The sequence below is a fragment of the Cebus imitator genome, unplaced genomic scaffold (genome assembly GCF_001604975.1).
Source record: "Cebus imitator isolate Cc_AM_T3 unplaced genomic scaffold, Cebus_imitator-1.0 Scaffold135, whole genome shotgun sequence".
Lineage (NCBI taxonomy): Eukaryota > Metazoa > Chordata > Mammalia > Primates > Cebidae > Cebus > Cebus imitator.
The window spans coordinates 4,243,369-4,263,776 of NW_016107450.1; the positions used below are offsets into that span (position 1 = coordinate 4,243,369).

General features: G+C 39.0%; 1 protein-coding gene across 3 annotated transcripts in view; it reads right to left on the reverse strand.

Annotated features, from left to right (window-relative positions):
* The window catches only part of NFIA (nuclear factor I A), a 387,507-nt gene that overhangs the window by 41,011 nt on the left and 326,088 nt on the right, over positions 1 to 20,408 (reverse strand). For all 3 annotated transcript variants that reach the window (XM_017541600.2, XM_017541602.1, XM_017541598.2), the window contains exons 8-9: positions 15,262 to 15,440; positions 12,743 to 12,908 (exon numbers count right to left, since the gene is read on the reverse strand). In XM_017541600.2, the coding sequence (XP_017397089.1) occupies positions 12,743 to 12,908; positions 15,262 to 15,440 (345 nt within the window). The remainder of the gene's footprint in view (positions 1 to 12,742; positions 12,909 to 15,261; positions 15,441 to 20,408) is intronic.

The following is a 20,408-nucleotide window of genomic DNA, read 5'->3' on the forward strand; positions in this document are numbered from 1 at the left end:
GAATATTTGCAGCCATTAATAATATTTCAAAATAATAGTTAATGCCACTGTAATGTGTTTATAAGATGAAATAAGAATCATTTAAAAAACTGTATCATGATCCATTATGATTAAAATATGCACAGAAAATGACTGGAAAATATGAGAGTGATTATCTTTGAAGGCTGGGATTATGGATGATTTTTTTTCTTTTCTGAGATGGGTCTTGCTCTGTTGCCCAGGCTAGAGTCCAGTGGCTTTAACACAGCTCACTGCAGCCTTGACCTCCTGGGCTCAAGTGATCCTCCTGCCTCAGCCTCCGGAGTAGCTGGGACCACAGGTGTGTGCCACCATGCCTGGCTAATTTTATTTTTTTAGAGACACCATATCATTATGTTGCCCAGGTTGGTCTTGAACTCCTGGGCTCAAGTGATCTTCCTGCCTCAGCCTCCCAGTATGCTGGGATTATAGGTGTGTGCCATTGCACCCAGACAAATTATGGATGATTTTTAAATAACTGCCAGTAATTTTTAATCTTAAATAAAACACAATTGGAACCTGAAAATCTCAAGTAATACTTCTTTTGGGGGCAGTGCAACATAGCCAATAGAAAATAAATTTTAAAATCAGCAAATCCTGGATTGAATTCATTAGATCTCTTATTAGAAATGTGGTCTTGGCAAGTGAGTTAACCTCTCTGAACTTCTCTATAGAGAGTCCAGCATAATGGACATTATTTATTGCAATACTCCCAGCCCCCTTTTTTTTTTGTTTTTAAAGACGGGGTTTCTCCATGTTGGTCAGGGTGGTCTCGAACTCAGAGACCTCAGGTGATCCGCCCGCCTCAACCTCCCAAAGTGCTGGGATTACAGGTGTCCATCACGCCCAGCTACTCCCAGCCCTTTAACTAAGGCTTTACCCCTCTGTGATGTCCAACAGGTCACTCTCTTCACAGAAACAGTCCAAAGGGTGATACCTATGGAGACGCTTTGCAAATAGGGTGGGAAATCCCTAGAATTCCAATTTTAATCCCAATCCCTAGATTCCAATATCTGATAAGGGACATTATGTTCCCAACATATCTGCCTTCCACCAATTAAAAAAGATAACGTCCAAACTTCTCAAGGGTTAACGTTATGATCAGACTCATGCAATTTGAAAAGGTGTAAATTGGCACAACCTTTCTGAAAGCAATTCCGTAATGTGTATTAAAAGGAACGTTCATACTGTTTGTATTAGCAATTCCAATTCTAGAACTCTATCCTAAGAAAAATTAGAGCTGGGGACAAAAATATATGTCTAAGGATATGCTGGAGCATACTCCATAGGCTGGAAGAAGAAAAGTAAATGTTCTGTAGTAGGAAAATAGGTAAAAATTATTTAAAATTCCATTTCTTCTTATTTTTTTTAAGAAAAGGCATAAAATTTGAATTAATGGCATATTAAATATTAAATATTATATTCAGTACGGTCACAATCATTTTATATGTGTATGTATGTGTACACACACACACACACACACACACACACACACACACACACAAACACACACACACAAAGATGAGGAAACAAGACCAAAATGTTAATAGTTGATTATAGGAGAATATAATCTTCTTTTTTATGCTTTTCTATATTTTTCAAATTTCCTAAAATGGCATATATTATTTTGATAAAGAAAGATTTAAACTCATCTGTCATCTGAAATAAAAAACTAAGGCAAACACAAGAGCTGACTGGGTTATGATGACCCAAATGAATGGAATCATCCAATATTCTGTTTCTTTTTGCTATTCCTTCTTTGCAATGTCTATCTCTTAATCTTTTTCCTGCTTTGGTTTCTGTGTTTTTCATCTATTTCAATGTACCCAGGGTGGTGTTATTCTTGATGCAATGTAAAAAAGTTTTAATGGGGAGTTTCAGGATTTTCAAGGGAAAGCTGTATGATATCACACCTCTAAACAAAATACGTGTCCTGGCAGAGTAGCTGGACTCCAAAGTCCTGGCTTGGAGCCCAACAGACTGGGAATTGAACCTTTGCTCAGTTTCATCTCCTTAAAAAGGGGCTAACAATTCCAGTTATGTAGATTTATAATAACAAATGCAACTAAGGTAATGCCTATGAAAATACCTGTCAAAATGCTTGATTTTAAACAATTCTTTTCATTTAAAAAATTTAGACACTAAAATATTAGACTACCAAAAATTAAATGCTCTAAAAATATATTTATAACAAATTATGGTATTAGGTAGTACATGTACCTTTATATTTAATGGGTTTGTAAGGCAGAACCTGCAACCAAATAATAGCTACTATGAATAAAAATGCTCACCTTACACTGAACCCCATGCTCTCCATGAGGAGGAAAAGAGCATTATTCTTTACGAGAAAAATCATACATTTTTGGTATCACTCCAAAAGTTCAGGTTAGTACAGCTAAAAGCCAGATGTATAAAAATTGCCAAGGATTTCATGAACTCCCCCATGTGTGAGTATGTGATTTGGATCACTGTCATCACTGAAGTATCGACAAGATTATTAGATCACTAGACAGATCTTTTTAAGAATAAATGAATCATTATATTTAATATAAAAGAAGGACTGAAAACTTAGTAATATCTTTCTCACTGGATAAGGCACCAAAAAAATTGTCCGCCAACAACCTTGTCCCCTTCCCTGGACTAAACCACCATTACCAGTTTCCATCCTTCCACTTACATTCCAACGTGTACATGCATCCCCACTCCCAGGCAGCATTCCCTACATATTTCTTAGTACTCTCCTTTGCCGAATTAATGTAACGATAAAACTCAAAGATTAGTCCATGACTTCATGGAGATAGAACTATCTTTTTATTTTTTTAAAATTTATATATATATATATATATATTTTTTTTTTTTTTCTTGCACTTTAGGTTCTGGGGTACATGTGCAGATCATGCAGGATTGTTGCATAGGTACATACGTGGCAATATGTTTTGCTGCCTTGATCCCCCATCACCCATATCTGGCACTACTCCCCATGTTATCCCTCCCTAACCTTCCTACCCCCACTGTCCCTCCTCTAGTCCCCCCCACAGACCCCAGTGTGTGATGCTCCCCTCCCTGTGTCCATGTGTTCTCATTGTTCAACACCTGTCTATGAGTGAGAACATGCAGTGTTTGATTTTCTGTTCTTGTGTCAGTTTGCTGAGAATGATGGTTTCCAGGTTCATCCATGTCCATACAAAGGACATGAACTCATCGTTTTTTATGGCTGCATAGTATTCCATGGTGTATATGTGCTACATTTTCCCTGTCCAGTCTATCATTGATGGACATTTGGGTTGGTTCCAGGTCTTTGCTATTGTAAACAGTGCTGCAATGAACATACCTGTGCATGTGTCTTTATAACAGAATGATTTATAATCCTTTGGATATATACCCAGTAGCGGGATTGCTGGGTCAAATGGAATTTCTATTTCTAGGTCCTTGAGGAATTGCTACACTGTCTTCCACAATGGTTAGACTAATTTACACTCCCACCAACAGTGTAAAAGTGTTCCTATTTCTCCACATCTCTACCGCATCTGTTGTGTCCAGATTTTTTAATGATCGCCATTCTAACTGGCGTGAGATGGTATCTCAATGTGTCTTTGATTTGCATTTCTCTAATGACCAGTGATGATGAGCATTTTTTCATGTTTGTTGGTCTCATATATGTCTTCTTTTGAAATGTGCCTGTTCATATCCGTCGCCCACTTTTTGGGTGTGTCATATTGGTGGGTGTTTCGGTTATTGTCAGTCTCTTAATCAATTTTGCAATCAATACTTTATGTACAGCTTTCTTCATTTATTCAAGCCATGTATGCATGGCTTGCATGTAAAATTTATATATGTACTAATATATGTACAAAATTTAAACATTAATTTTTTTGTTATAAAATTTATTACACACATTTAAATTTTATAAAAACATAAAAAACTAAAATGTCCTCTGAAGAGGCTGAACCAATTTACACTCCTTTAATAATGTAAGAGAATGTCTGTTTTTCACATCCTTACCAATACTGTGTTAAGACACCTTTCGGTCTTTGCTAATCTAATAGTAAAAATATTATTCCAGTTTTAATCAGTGTTGCTCTCATGTTACATGAATGAGATGTCTTTCAAATGTTTTCTCTTTCTCTCTGTTTATATCCTTTTCTTGTCTTTCTGTTGGATTGTTTGTCTTTCTCTTACTACCTTTTAAAAACAGTTTATGTATTAGATGATTTAGCTCTGTCACATATGTTACACATTTTTTTCTATCTTTTGTCTTTTGACTTTATGGTGTTTTTTCCACCATAAAGTATCCACCAATTTTGGATACTTACCTTTCATGAATACTGGTTTTTTTGGCATTACTTAGAAAGCCCTTCTTTACTCCAATATTATAAAAATTTGCCCTGTATTTTCTTGTGCTATTTTAGGGCTTAACATTCTATTTTTAGTTCCAGCTGAAATTTATTTTGATGTAAGAAATATGATTTTTTCCAGAATGTCCCAAAATACATTTTACTGACTAACCCCTTTTGCTCCTCTAATATAAAACACCACTGTTATCATAGATTAAAATACTGTATGTAGTTGGGTCTCTTTCATAATCTCCCAATTTTTGAAACATAACGGGATGGCAACAGCACTACAGGGGAATTAAAATCAATGTGAAGTAGAGCAAAGTAAAATAAGTTGCCGGGCACTAAGTCACATCAGACGTTAACCTAAGAGTAGGTGAGAACAACGGGAGAGTTTGAGGATTGTTCCGCATCCTGCCTGTGGTGTCGGCTACAAGCATGTTATTAACACTCACAGAGCTGTTCACTAAAGAGTGAATTGCACTGAATGTAAAATTTCTAAATTAAGAAACAGAACAGTAACATAATCTGGGCATCACTAATGAAAAAATGTTCTGTGAATGGGAGCCACTAACTCCTTTTTTTCACTCTTTCTCAAAATCTACTGGCTCTTCTCTAAAAGAGAAAGCGCAGTCCTTACGTCTCCCCTCAAATTTTCTGCTCTCTTCCTTTACCTACTAATGAGATGCACTCTGTGAAATGGAAACCAATGCACACTAAAGTATAAACAACTGCTAGCATCTTCCTCCATACTTCTCCCATAGGGTTTTCACTGCACACACACAAAGCAGCAGCAGCAGCAGCTTTGGGCTACATCAAAGATCCTCATGCTACAGCCAAGACTATGAACTCTAGGTTGAAGGTGAATTGGATGGAAATCATGACTCTATCACCCTGGCTGAGTGACGCTGAGAAAGTTAGCTTATTTCTCCATGTCTTGTCTTTCTCAATCGCGGTAACAAGAGAATTTATTTCATAGGATTATCATGAGGATGAAGTGAGATAATACACATATAAAAACATTTTGTAAAGTGGGCTGGGCAAGGCAGCTCAAGCCTGTAATCCCAGCACTTCGGGAGGCCAAGGCAGGTGGACTGCTTGAGGCCAGGAGTTTGAGACCAGCCTGGCCAACATGACAAAACCCTGTCTCTACTAAAAATACAAAAATTAGCCAGGCGTGGTGGTGCGCGCCTATAATCCCAGCTACTCGGGAGGCTGAGGCATGAGAATCGCTTGAACCAGAAAGATGAAGTTTGCAGTGAGTGGAGATTGCACCACTGCATTCCAGCCTGGGTGACAGGGCAAGACTCCTTTGCAGAAAAAGAAACAAACAAACAAACAATTTGTAAAGTGCCTGACACATCTGTAAAAGCAAAATAGTTTGTTGTTGTTAATTTCAGACAGTAGCAGACAGCTGTGGCTCCCCCCAGAATCAGAAATCTAGTCACATTGTTTTGTAATTTGTTCAGTTACAGTAAAAGGTAGCAGAAAAAGCATGGAAAGGCCTGAGTTTGAGTCCCTACCAAACTGGGAATGTAATCTTAGGGAAAGTAGCCTCCATCTGCCAATCTCAGTTTCCTTGCCTATGAAATCCTGACCTCACAGGAGTGTTGAGAAGATGGGATGAGGTAATATACATGTAAAAAGAGCTTTGCTAACCAAAAAGCACATATTAATTCAACACATGTTAATTATTATACTAAACATTTTAAGTCCCAGTCATAGATTGTTATGTTCTTGGCTAACAAATTCATATTCATTTGTATAATGAATATATACAAGATTCATCAAAGATATAAAAATAAATAATAAAGGTAACTCATTATATGCTTCTATTTTAATAGAATCCTAGTGGAAAAAAATTCAAAGTTCATAGTAAAGAAGGCATGGAGAAACATATTGATGAGGCTTTTATGCATTTTTAAATTGAGTTTTTGTGTTCCTAATTAAAAAAAGAAAATATGCATGTCTTATCTTCCATTGTAATTCAAAAGTGTTTTTTCTCTTTTTATTCTATTTCTAGATTATGATGCCAATCTTCTTTTTCTTTTTCTGGAAAAGTCCATTTTTATAGTATATTGATTCCAATCAACAATATAAAAATTGGAACTTAAAATACAATTAACAAAAAGAATTGTATATTTTGAATTACCATAGCACAAACATAATGAAAGATTACTCCTATGCCTGAGCTGTTCTCAGGACTCTTAGGTCAATTCATTTATTGTACTACATGTTCAAAAAGGAGTCTCTTCTCAATTTAATGAGATGATGCACATGGAAAAACCCAGTCACCTGCAAAGAGCTGCAATGGCAACAGGTTATTATGATTAGTCCAGCAGTAAGATGTCTGATAGGCATCTCAAACGTAACTTGGTCAAACCAGGCTTCTGATCTCCACCCCTCACCCAGAGATGCTCCTCCTGTGGTCTTCTCATCTCAGCTGCTGGCAATTCTATTCTAGTAGCTCAGGTCATAACCTTAGGCATCATCACCAATTCTTCTCAACCCACATCGAACGTGTTAGCAAATCTTGTCAGCTCTACCTTTCAAATATACCCAGAACCCACTTACTTCTCATCACCCCTATTGCATCCATGTTGGTACAGATCATTAGCAACTCTTACCTGGATGATTGCAATAGTGACCCCCGCCCCATCAACCCTGCCTGTTACAGTTTCCTCCATTGTACTTACTGGTCCTTAACTCAATAATTTACTTATATTTTGATTACTGTTTATCCTCTTCTACTAAAATACAAGCACCTCCAGGGCAGGGGATTTTTATCAGTTTTGTTCACTTTTGCATTCCTTATACCTAGAATACTGGCTGGCATGTAGGAGATGCTCATTTTATTTATTGGAAAAAACATCTTTTTAACTCTTTGCTTTAATTCTTTAATTCTTGCTCCTGGCAATCTATTTTCAACAAAACCTTCAGAACGTTTCCATTAAAATTTAGGTGGCATCACCTCTCTGCCCCATCTCACTCAGGGTAAATGACGAAGTCCTTACAAGAGTCTAGTGTGATTTCTATTTCTAATATCTAGGTGGCATCACCTCTCTGCCCCATCTTACTCAGGGTAATGCCGAAGTCCTTACAAGAACCAGTGTAATTTCTATTTCCAAGGACCCAAATGCATCCTCACTCCACTCTGATCTCACTTCCTGCTCTTAATTGCCTCACTGACCTTAACACATTGGTTTGCCTTTCTACTGGCTGGTCCTTCTGCTTGGAAATCTCTCCTCCTATGGCATCCTGGCTCACCCTCTCATCTTTGTCCAGGCTTTCTTCAAATTAATCCTTCTCAAATAGCCTTCCTCTGACCCCCCTGCTTAGAGCTGCATCCCTCCCCTGTTGGCTTGACTTCCCTATGGAGCACTTACGTATCACCATCTTATATCCCACCTACCTTTCATATTCACTATCCTGTTCAATGGCGTTCTTCCCTTTCTAGAATCAAAGTTCCATAAGGTCAGGGATTCCCTGCTGAATCCTAGCACCTAGAAGAGTGCTTTCCATATAGCTGATGCTCAATAAATATTTGAGCATCAAAAAAAATGAAAGGAGTGGCCTTTTTTCAGTAGGTATCAAAACCCACACAGGTAGTTAATCTGTGGGAATGGAGCCCATTCGTTGTGAAATGGTCGTTACAGGTTATGCCTTCCATTTGTCAGTATCCTAGAGAGACCTGGCACAGTCTATCAATCTTTCTCCAAACAGATCAACAGTATAAAAATTTTTCTTTCCTAACCCCCACTTCCCTGCTTCTGAGGGCACTGGTAAGGATTTTTCCCATTAAAATGTATTTATTTCACAGGAAAATTTTTTTCCCCCAGATCTGCCTTCCCCCTGTTTCTCTGGCCACAGCTGCAAAGTTTAGTATTAGTGCCAGAAGCAGCCGATTAGTTAAAAAATACATACACTGCTCCAGGCTGGCATCCATTTGTATTTCATTATAAGAGGATATTAAAAATGATGCCTTGGACTTTTAGCTGTGTACAGCACAACACATCTGTTACCCCTGTTTGTTCTGATAATCTGACTATGAGAGTGAGTATAGCAGTTAGTATTATTCCCATTAACACATAAGGGAGTTGAGGCCTAGAAAAGGTGGTAATACGGAAGGTGCCTGGGATGTTTTCCTACTTTTATTTTTATTTTTTACATATTTTTTGGAACAAGGTCTCACTCTGTCACCTAGGCTGGAGTACACTGGCATGATCTCGGCTCACTGCATGCTGGACCTCCTGGACTCAAGCAATTTTCCTGCCTCAGCCTCCCAAGTAGCTGGAACTATAGGTGCACACCACCACGCCCAGTTAATTTTTATATTTTTTTGTAGAGACGGGCTTCATCATGTTGCCCAGGCTGGTCTCGAACTCCTAAGCTCAAGAAATCTGCCCTCCTAGGCCTCCCAAAGTGCTGGGACTACAGATGTGACCACCAAGCCCAGCCCCTATATTTATTTTTTAAATTGTATTTTGTTGCAAGTCATCATCATCTCAAACTCCTAAAAAGAAAAGGCTGTCTTACGTTATACAGTTAACATTTTTGAGAACAGCCTCTGTTTCAGACATCAAACAGTTGGGACGCTGGGCATATGTACTGAATACCCTGTCATTCATGTTCCTTCTTGCTAAAGTTGAGTTCTAAGAAACTGATAAGATAAACAGAATCCAATCAACCTGTGTTTTTAATTTCGAAGAAAGCACCTGATTTATGAAACTATACTTTTGCCCTACATTTTTATCTAGTGGTAATCCAATTTTAGGCCCTCGAGCTGGTTTCAGAAGAAAAGTACTACCTTCTCTTAAGACACCAGGATGTTATCCCTACTAGACAGCTTAGTAGTCAACTCCTCTAAAATATCTTTACCTGAAGGCCCACACTGGAACAAACTCCCTCCCATGTCTTCTTATGGCACCTATACACACCTCTATCCCAGTCTCATCCTGTGTAAACTGCCTGTTTGCCTGTCCCTCAATAAATCTCCATTTCTTGAGAGCAAGGATCTATCGTCTCTGAATCCCATGCACTAACACAGCCATGCCACATGATAGGTGTTTGATAGGTACAGGCTGAATGAATGAATGAAAAAAGGCAGTCATCAAAGATGAATGTTAAGGGAGAGGGAAGCTACTTCACTTCTGATATTTATTCCCTTCTATTCACTCTTAGGTTTTCTCCACCACCACCGCCCCCCTGCCACCTGTTACTCTCTAGATTGTAGAGCTTCAAAGGAAAAACTGGGCATGACTAGTCTCCCCCACCCCACCCAGTCTCTCTTTGGGGACAGGTGCTTGTGGGAAGCACACTGCCACCTGCGCCTTCATGCCACCAGCTTTATAGGCTAGGGCAGACCATATGTAGGAAGGGCTGCTGTGGTCTAGCCCTGCCAGTGACCAGGTAGCTATGGCAGTGTAACTGGGGGTTATACAGTGTTAGGAAGTGCCCTTGCCCACAGTTATAAATTAAATTCTCTAGTAACAAAGGTGATATTTTGTCTTCTTTCTGATTTTAAAAAATATTTTATTTATCAATTGGTTTAGAAATCAGGGCATGGGAGAGGACTTTTTAAAATGAAGGCCCTTAAATCCCCTCCAAATAAGGTGAGTGGGCTTTAAGATTTTTAATTTCAAAGGCTTCTCCTACTCTATAAATTACAGCTCTCCCAGCCTAACACCATCTTGTTAAGAAAGCAGAAAATGGTAAGCAATAGTATGCTGTGAAACTACATACTACTATGAATTCATCATACCCTGGAAAAGGCTTTAGCTGAACAAGAGCTAAAATGAATGATGATAAAAAACCTTTCTGTGCCATCAGTAGAACATTTTGTTTTATCTATATTTCTAGAATCCCATGATTCAAAAAGTAAGATACAGACTATCTGTATCAAGCTTTGGAACTCTTTCTCATGATATTCTCTCACCCCCACCCCACCCCAAATCTTAAGTGCTACTCTAACATGCAACCATATGAATTAGACCTGCCAAGACTCCCTCTGTCCTTCCCTTAGTGCTGACAAGATGCTTGAGGCTGGGCACAAGAAGATGACAGGTATCATCTTATATACAGCACTTGGCTCAGTCCATGGAGTGGAGTCCAGAACTATGGGCCCAACTTCATCAACTCAATTTCGGGGTTGAGTAGCTTTTCCATGTCCTACAGATATATTTTACCATTACGCAAGCCTGGAGTCTTCTACTATGTAAGAGTTTGGGCAGATAATAAAATACTCCAATGATCAGAACTGATCTCACACAAATGTGCCAGGTAGATTATCATGCACATTTTAGAGAAAAGAAATTGATTCAAAGAGAAACACAGCTAGTAATTTTAAAGGTGGGCATTTGAGCCCCCATCCTTTAGACCTAACAGCCACACACTGCTATTTCCACTCTTCTGCTGTGCCTCAGCAAAGCCTCATCCCTGTTACTGAAAAACTCATTCTGACATAGGGGCCATTGAGAGTGGAGGTAAGGATCTGTTTCCATGGAATCGATGGTATACCACTATTCAGCTTTTAAAAGACTGTGGCAATGTCCTGCACAGACAGGGAGGAGGCGAGCCGAAAATGGCATGCAGAGGCATGTGCAGGGTACAGTAGGCATGTGGCTATCAATTTCTAAGACAACATCCTCAGGGAATAGATGTAAGTAGAGTCTGGGGCAGTTATTTCTCTGACTTGTTTAAAGATGTTACATAAATAGACAACAAGGAGGGCACTTACTGTGTATTTATGTGACATCTTTGAACAAGCCCCAAGCCTCTGAGAAGCAGAGGCTTTCCTTCTAAGCTGAGCTTCTAAGATCCACGTGCCAAGCCCAGCTTGGTTCTGTGTCATTGGGCATTCAGGGTTTTCTCCTTTGTTGACAAGTGTTGAATCACCTCTCTTACCAGAAGTAGGTCTCCCCTCGATTGCCCCTGACCTTCAATCTTTTTGCTATTGATACAGAATCCATGCACAACGCTGCCCACTTCTACATATATTATCCAAATGCACAAACACCAGATAACCCAAAGCTCACTCTCTGACATGTGTCCATGAGGGCCTCCAGCCATGTTGCGTTCAGTGCCCCCAGAATCAAATTCTATGAACATGGGATAAACAGGGACTCATTTTTCCTCTTTGTCTCTTTCCCTCCTGTATTCACTATCATTATTATTCCAATATTAAAGGTCAGGAAGCCGAGAGGCCCAGAATCTTCCTTCACTGTACTCATCTAGAGGACTGCCCGATCCTGATGCTCAGGTCTATAAAACACTCCTCCCCATGTCTCGTTCCATCTTACAGCTATTACAGTGGTTCAAGTTCTTGGCCTTAACACTCCTTTCCTACTCTGCTCTTACATCCTTTCCTCTGTAGATTCCTCGCCTCCCGTCTTACGTCTTTTAGCAAACCCCCTGAAGGCTTTCCTTAGGGCCACAGTGCCACAGTTCCTAGCCTTCTCTGACACTTTGCTGCCTCTTTACAGCTTTAGGAAGGTGCTCATCTATCAAGGCTAGGGCATTCATACCCTGGGAACTCCAGCCATTGCTCTTTTTGTGCCTGTCATTATTCCAGGTACAAATAAAAGCTACATTTGTACATTCAAACTATTTCTATCCCCTTGTCATCTCTAAAACATCAGAAAAGATCTGGAGAATTGTTCTCTCTCTAGTTCAAGTAATCATTCCCATCATCTAAAGAGGTTGTGAAATCTTATATTCTTTGATTAAATGTTCTCAGACTGTTCAGAGAAGAGCCAAGAGCTCTCTCCTCTTTCCATCCTAGTCTACCCTCTACCTCCATCCCCAGTCCCCATCCCAACCCAAATAAACCAATATTTGGTTTATTTGAGGTGCCAAACGTCACCATGCAACTGCCATGGCTACTAGCGCTGAGCTTCTGCCAGGCTCTTACTCTTAGTGAATGGTCAAGGGGCACACCTTTGATCTGGACATTTTCTCCTATTTGATGTATGAGCTATAAAACTTTCAAGTGCATTTCTCTTGGACTGCAAGTTCCTGGAAGGCAGGGCTGTCCGTAAGAACAAGGAACTTTTTCTAAGCAGAATCCATGCAAGTAGTTGCTGCTTGATGATGGGAATAGCATTTGAAGTCCCTCAAGTAATATACAAAATGTAATAGCTTGTAACTTGATTTCAGTCCTAGGTATGTAGTTACACCATCTCACCCCACCTAACACCAGTGTTTTCCTTATCTGGTGGAGTACCCGAGAGTCGTGTCCACTTTGATTCTCGGTCTGGCAAACTCATGCTACAACATCACTGGGGATCTGTCCCTCTTTCTAGAGCCTCTACAGTAAGGGACAAAGCCTAAGTGTGCATTCCAGTACATACAGCTTTATAAGCTGACCGGCGCCTTGTTGCAGCCATACTTACTTGGTGACGTGGGGGAGGCTGCACCTCCTTCTGTTGATGTGGTCGGAGGCTTTGTGTCTGGCACTGGCAGAGGCACAGGCCTGGCCATCGGTGGTGGCGGCGGTGGCGGCAACATTGGGGTGGGAAGGAATGGGTTGTGCACCTTGCCTTGGCTGCTCCCATTGGGCTGTGAGCGTGGGGGCAGAAAACACACATACAAGAAAAAGAAGAAAGAGACAGCAACCATTAGCTGCTTCTGAAAACAAAACAGTCAGCAGGCACCTTTAATGTCAATACTAAGTATCTAGCTGCTTGAATCCTTCCATAAGTCCATATGGATAAGTCCATGTGCAAACATCCTCTGTTGGGTTCTGTTCTTGAGGCATCTCACAAAAGTACACTTAGCTGCAGGTGCCCAATGCATCCTTAGCCACAGGTGCAGGTGCCCAGTGCATCTTTAGCCGCAGGTGCCCAGTGCATCCTTAGCCGCAGGTGCCCAGTGCATCCTGAACTTATCTCTTGAACTGCATTGTCCTTCTTTGCATCTGGTTTTATAAAATCACCTGCCAATCATCATTCTGGATTTGTCACCTGAGTAAACAACTTTTGCTTGGCATGTTTTGTATTTTTCTGTATTAACTGCTCCCTTCATTATCATTCCCATGATTATTAAGTATTTAAGTGTTTTATGGATTGTGGTATATTCCACTTGTTTCTTTACTTAGATATAATAAAGTTTCCTAAATATGCACTTGAGATAAAAAAGTAATATTTTATTTTCACTCTTCAAAGTTGATATTATATAACATTTAATAAATGTGTTAAGTGAACATAGAAAATTTTGTTCACATATTGTATAACATCAGGCACAGAAACTTTAGAATTCAGCTGTCAGAAGTCTGCTAGGGAAAAATATCACTTCTAATTTTGATTTAAATTATATAAGCATATGCCATAAGAGTCATATTTATTTTGCTGCCTGATGTTAAAACAACCAAATAACAGCTCTTTAACAAAAAATTCCCCTCTAAAGAGAGCAATAAAAACCATTTTATTTTCAATTTTTTCAAAATCGTTTCAGGAAGAGACCTGCCTTAAGCCCTATAAAATTTTGATCAAAATGCAAGACTGGGCATCTGACAGTTATATAGGGTGTCAGGACTATTAAAAAATGGTTAAAAATTTAGAAGTCAGATGCTTGAAGCTGGTGATCAGCTCAGTTTTTTTCACTGTTTCCCGAGTGGCCTCCATTCAGCCAACAACAGCAGTTCATATTTAGTGCCCAATCAAAATTCGGTTGAAGGAGATCCTGCTGTCCCAGGCTTTTACATTTAAGCTTAATAATTCCGCAGAGGCAGTCGCACGCCCCCATCAACATTTACTCATATATTTAGTATTGCTCCTCAAAGACTACCTCGTCTGACGATCAGAACGCCGTGCTTTCTTGCTGGCAACCTTGCCTTTGCATTATTTCTGAGTCGGCTGAGAGTCCGTAAGTGAATGCTTTAGAATAAGCCAAGCAAATGAATATACAAGCAAAAAGAAAGGAGGCACCATATTGATTTGTTGTCTAGACAGAAATGTATCTGCTAACACATCACCAGGCATTAGTTAAAGCTGCCTGTTCTGGCTCAGATATGCAGAATCAGGTATTTCTGCAAGTGAAAAAAATCAAGTGACAGGACAGTGTGACATGCTATCTTAAATTAGGCAGCAATCATTTGGGCTAATCTGTGACTTCATGCACAGTTATTAGGAGAAAAGGAAAATCAACTTTGGCTGTATGCTGGTCATTGTTTATTATTATTGGCCTTGGGATACAGCTATCCATTGTAAACATCTAAGCCTATATTTGAAATAAAATTTGTGATTTTTAAAAATCACTTTTACATTTGGAATGCCATTTCAAATTGTGATCATTTGGTTTATTTGAGGAAAAATAAAAACATTCGTGTGAAGCTATTGAACACTGTTTAGCTTTATACCAAGATAAGTGGGAAAGATAATGACTTGCAGAAATAACAAACCATAACAAACTGTACTCTCAGCATCTTGAGTTCAAGTACTGGTCAACTTGATCTAAAGTGTTAGAAGACTGTATTTTAAAAAAATATCAACTTAGTTGATCTGAAACATCTGTCCCCTTCATCTCCCTACCTCTCTCTACCACCCCAAATCACTATTTAAAACTATTCAGTCTTTCTATTTTGTTAACTGTATGAGCCCTGGGGTTAGAACGCATGGGGTGGAATGATCAGCTCACAGAACTTAGAAGGTTATATAGTTCACCCTTGAGCTGATTTATATCCATAAACTTGACAGTTGCAAACTTAACACAAACACTGTTTTTAAACCCTGACTAATCACTCTTAGAGCAAGTTAACTTTCCCACAATCTAGAATAAATATGACATTTGCCTGCAGTCAGTCAGTACAACATTAGAGCACAATGTCACATGATCATCAGATCTCCCCTTGTTATTTTTATATTCGGCTAACATTTCTAAAGAAATGGAAAAAAAAAAAAAGAGGTTTCCTTACATTGAGGAACCCCACCTGCCCAGCCTGCTGACCAGCATCAGGGCAGACAAGTTGGACAAATTCTTTCAGCGTCTCCTGAGGGTGATAGCGGATGGCTGGGTGTGAGAAGTAAGGCCCAGGCTGCTGGATAATGGGTGATGTCGGGAAATGAAGAGTCGATGGTGTTGCATGCGGACTTGCTGCAGGAAAAGAAAACATCAGGGTTATGAAAAGAAAGACCTGCTTTGTCACAGCTGAACCCGATTCAACTTCCTCCTCTATTTCTCCTCCTGGCCCGAGTCACAGAATTGCTCATGTGACTGAATTGAACACTGGATAGGTCTGACAGATTTTCTTCCTTAAGGCTTTAAGACAAACACGGAGGTTAGATTAGGGTAGAGTTTCAAGCTGTCTTTCTATTTTCAGTGGACATGAGTTATAAAGGCATTAATAATCCTTGGTGAGGCTGAAGATTATTCATTACCTTAAGAGCCTTTTTAATGAAGCAAGCAATAAAAAATGTATTTGGTAGATTAGACCTGACTTAACTGACATTACATATGACAAATTCTAGTTTGCACATATGGATCCCCTTTCGTGCCGAGCTATCCATAGACAATAATTCATTGTTAAAACTCTTATAACCCTTTCAAGGAAATTTCTAGGGACTAATTCAGGATGAAAATTTTTTGAAGTATGTAGTAAATGATCACTTAATGAACCCATGCAATTTGGGTGCCTCACTTTACAAGGATGGTTTATGTCGCCTTCAGATGCCATTTCAAAGCCAAACTCAGAAATGCATATATGTGAGAGCAAGGGAACCCACAGGGTAAGCAGGTAGTGACCCCCTACTAAAATGTTGGCTCTGTGCCCATAAAAACGATGAAAGACTCAGACAACTACTACTCCCTTACATTTGAACCCTGGTAAATTTCATTTGGACAAGAAGATTATATTAGATTAAAAACCTTATGTGAGGTGCCTAATAACTTTTCTGAGGGAACTTTTGTCCTTGAATGAGAAGGATGATTGATAAAACTGGCTGCAGGATAAGGGCAGCACATGGAAAGGTTGAAGATACTCAGCCCAAGTCAGGCCAAGAGAGCAGCTCTTGCTTCTCAATCAGGGTCAGAGAAACCTCTCCCAAATTAGAGGAGATGAGAGTATTTATCTCTCCTTTACTTTTTGCGGTTTAAATCTTTAAACTCAAGAAGCCCTTGCAAAGAAAAATCAAAGGAACGTCCACATTTTGGAAAATAAGACCTTTCTAATGCTAAGAATGACTCATAATACTCAAGAGAATCCCAGTAAGACAGGCCACTACTTCTCCCACTATCCCACTTGCATGGCTAAGGGCTGTAAAAAGAATGCACCTGCATGGCTTGCTGGGCATGGGTTCTTTGTTCCTTACTGGGATCTCCTTATGATTGGGGCACTTTCTGACTAATGACTGAAATGGCTCATACTACAGGGTTCAGAGTGACATCTGAAGTTTTCGAAGAATGGAAATGGGAGATTGGAGTAGAAGTAACTGTCCCATCCGTGTCTTATAGATGGTCTGATGAAACCCTTTAATTCATGAAACCTTTAATCTGCCCAATAAATATTCGTAGGCTCCTACTATGGGCTCAAGAAACAAATCTGAGCCAAAACAGACGAAATTTTACCCTCAGTCATACAACTGAGGATGTCTCAAACATAATCTATTTGAACCAGAATTTTCATTACCTTCTCCTCTCAAGCTGATGCTTCTCCCAGTCTTCTCCATCTTTGTAAATAGCTTTTCCACCCACTGCAATATCCCCAGAACTGGGTCTGGCACTCAATAAATATTTGTTGAATGGGCAGCAAATGACTAAATAAATAGAGGTTAATAAGATAACCATACTGTTAAACATAGAATAAAATTTGCCAAAACCAAATCTTGGTTTCTCTACCTGGCCAAGAGCCAGAGAACTTTTAGAAAAATGAGTAAAACTTAGGACTTCCTACAATGAATGATAATCTTGGAACTGATCATTGTTGCTGAGTTAAATCCCCAAAGCTAAAAAGTTAAATGGCTCTGGTCATCTCTTAACTCTGCAAATTATGCTACTGGCTTTAAAGAATCAGAGGAAGTTTTTCTTCCAACATGGTACAGTCCTTCTTGCTGATGGCAAAAAACTTTCACTCAGTACACTGCATCTGATGGAATAGTTACTAGTTAGGGACAGAATGTGGTATTTCCCAAACTAGGCTGAGAATATAACAAAATGAAACACTCAACTTTTGCAGGATGTCAAACACCAAGGTGGCAATTCTGCTGACATGAGCCCCTGGTAGGCTGACCTTGAAGATAAAGTGCCAGTGCCTCAGGTGCTCAATGGAAAGTGATGGGTAATTGTCAGATTATGAAATCATGGTGGCCAACAGAGACTGCTGCCCAAGGAAGAAATTCACTTGAGATCAAACAGAACTGATCTTTAAAGAAACGAGATATAAGAAATAACTCAAAAGGACCCTGTCATCTCCCCATTAAATGTTAATACACATCCGTGCCCTCATTTTGTTGTTGTTGTTAAATATGTAAAAGAAAATAATTAGCAATGTAAATTTAGACCTTAGTCTATTATACTTTACTAAAACAATTTATTCATCATTTCTCTGTGGAACAGAGTTTAACACAAACACAAGAACATATGATACTATACGGAATTAATTCTACAATGACTGATTTATAAGAATCAATTAATTCTTAATTAATACCAGGAAATCATTTAGCCTGTAGTTTCAAATTAGGCAGTCGCTGAGTCTGCATTTTAAAGGGTCATCCTTTGCAACCCTTACTTTCTCATGATGTGGACTTTCTGGTTCAGTCATCAGTTCACTGTGCAACTGGAGAGAAATCATTCAAGATCCTGAGCCTTCATTTCTTCAAACAGAAAACAGTTATGTTACTGACATCACAAAGCTCTAATTATTATTATTAAGTACATGCTGTTTCTCTGGATAACCTGCATTCATCTTCTACCAGACACATAGAAACCCACTGAAACTCAGAATTGAGATTTCATCAATGCCTAACTTCGTTTTTCTTCTCTCCTATTTCTTGTTTTCTCTCTTTGTTTTGGATATTTTTATTGTACCTAAGTTTTTATTTAAGTTGTCTCAAGTCATTTTAGAAAGAGCCATGGGGGTTAAATCAACTTAAGGGTAAAATTCATCAAGTATATTTTGAGATGGCCAGATCAGGCTTTTAGAAAAATATTCCCATTAGGAATTTGGCATGATGCTAAAGGAACGCACAAAGAATGGTATGAGTACAGATTTTTGATGAAGAAAAACACGTCTTATGGATGTGCGTGTGAGTAGTTGACACGATAAAAAATTATCACACATTATGTAAATGCATATTTAGATCCTTTAAAATGTGCATTATTTACTTGAGAGTCAATAAAGGCTTTTCTCAAGTGGTTACAGTTTATTGCAGTGCATCCATCTGTATCCATGTTGATGTTAATACAATTTTGCGTATTAAAAGACACTACAAAATTGACTGCTTCCGGCATCTAATACTCTTAGTACCCTAGGCCAGGAGCAGCAGAGAGTGTCAGAAACACTTCACTCCTGATAGATCTCACTACTAGTTTAAACTTTAATGAGTGGCCAGACTTGTTTAAAACAACTGCTTGGGCTTTTCACAAAGAATATAAATAAGATGGGAAGGAAGGACATTTGATCAGGTTTCTCTGGCTGCAATGGCACTGCCTACACATCCTGAACAAAGTAGCCACAATGGAAGAGACAGAGAGCCAGAATTTCCCAAAGGGTGTATTACTCAGCTATTTATTACAAAACGATCATATTACTGGATACTTTAAAAAAAGAAAGCAGATCAGACAGGTTGGTTTACTTGTTCATTCCGTTCCCCACCAGTCCAGCACCCCCCAGTTCTTGAAAATCCTCTCTTGGCTTTAGTTTGAAGAGAAAAAGTTAAAAATTGAAACAATTGAAAAAAATGTATATACATATATAACTCAAAAATGCTTCTTCTGTTAAGAGTAGAATTTATTAAGACCGGGACAGGAGAAGGTCAGGCTCATTATTGTATTACTGGATATGTTGCAAGACTCATAAAATCTAACCAGTGATTCTTGGTTTGAGAGTCCACTATGGGAAAGAGGTCTTGTAGGCACATCGAGTGCTCTTAAGGGGAGCTAGAACTAGTTAGAACATCTAAGGTGGGCCATGTGAAATAAGACTGTATCAGGAAGTGGTGTCCACACAAGCTTGGAATCTTGCCTTTTTCTGCTTTTATAAGTCTTAGGGAAGAAAAAGAAAGTAATCTCTATTTCCCATGGTTTTTCTCAAGCTCAACCTTGAAGAACTCAAATAACCCTCACACATTTTCCCTCAAACCAAAACTTTATGGGTTGAAATATGTTCTTCTGTACAACCCTGACATTGCCTTAATTGCGTTATCCCTTGCCCATGAACTGTTGCAGATTCTCACACACTGGACAGAGTCTTGGATTCTTTTCACGTTAGCTTTTGCTTTCCGGCATCAGCCTTTAAATCCCAGTCTCTCTTGTATGGGAGGCTCCAAAGAGAAGCTGTCAAGGGAGCAACACAAACAATAAAATCTAATCCTCCTTCAGGTGCAGTGTGCTCTTAAGGCAGTGTTACATATAGGCTTCTTCCCCCACAACTTATAAAAACTCTTGATCACTTATAATTAGAAGTAAAAATTTGTAATAAGGCAAAGCTTCAAATGGAGAAGAAAATTGAAGAAAAAAAATCCCACTTAAAAAAAAAAGCATCTTTCCATAAGGGTAAATTGAACTTAAAAATGACTTGGATTGTCAACTACTATGTATCTTGCTTCTCCAGAAACTCAAAACCACACTACACCATTATACCCTACCTAAAGCTGAGAAATCTATCTTAATGGTCCATAGTTCTAATTTATAAATCATGCATGAATCAGGTCTGCCATTTATGAAAGCTGAGAAGTTTGGAGTTATGGGATTTATTTTAACAGAGATACAGGAAAGAAGAACTGACAATGGTTTTCAAACCTTTAAGAGGCGATACCTTTTCTAAGTAACAAAGCATTTGACTTGAGGTGAGCCAAGGCTTTTCAAAACTTTTGGTACATCTTTAACATCGCTATGATGCACATGAAA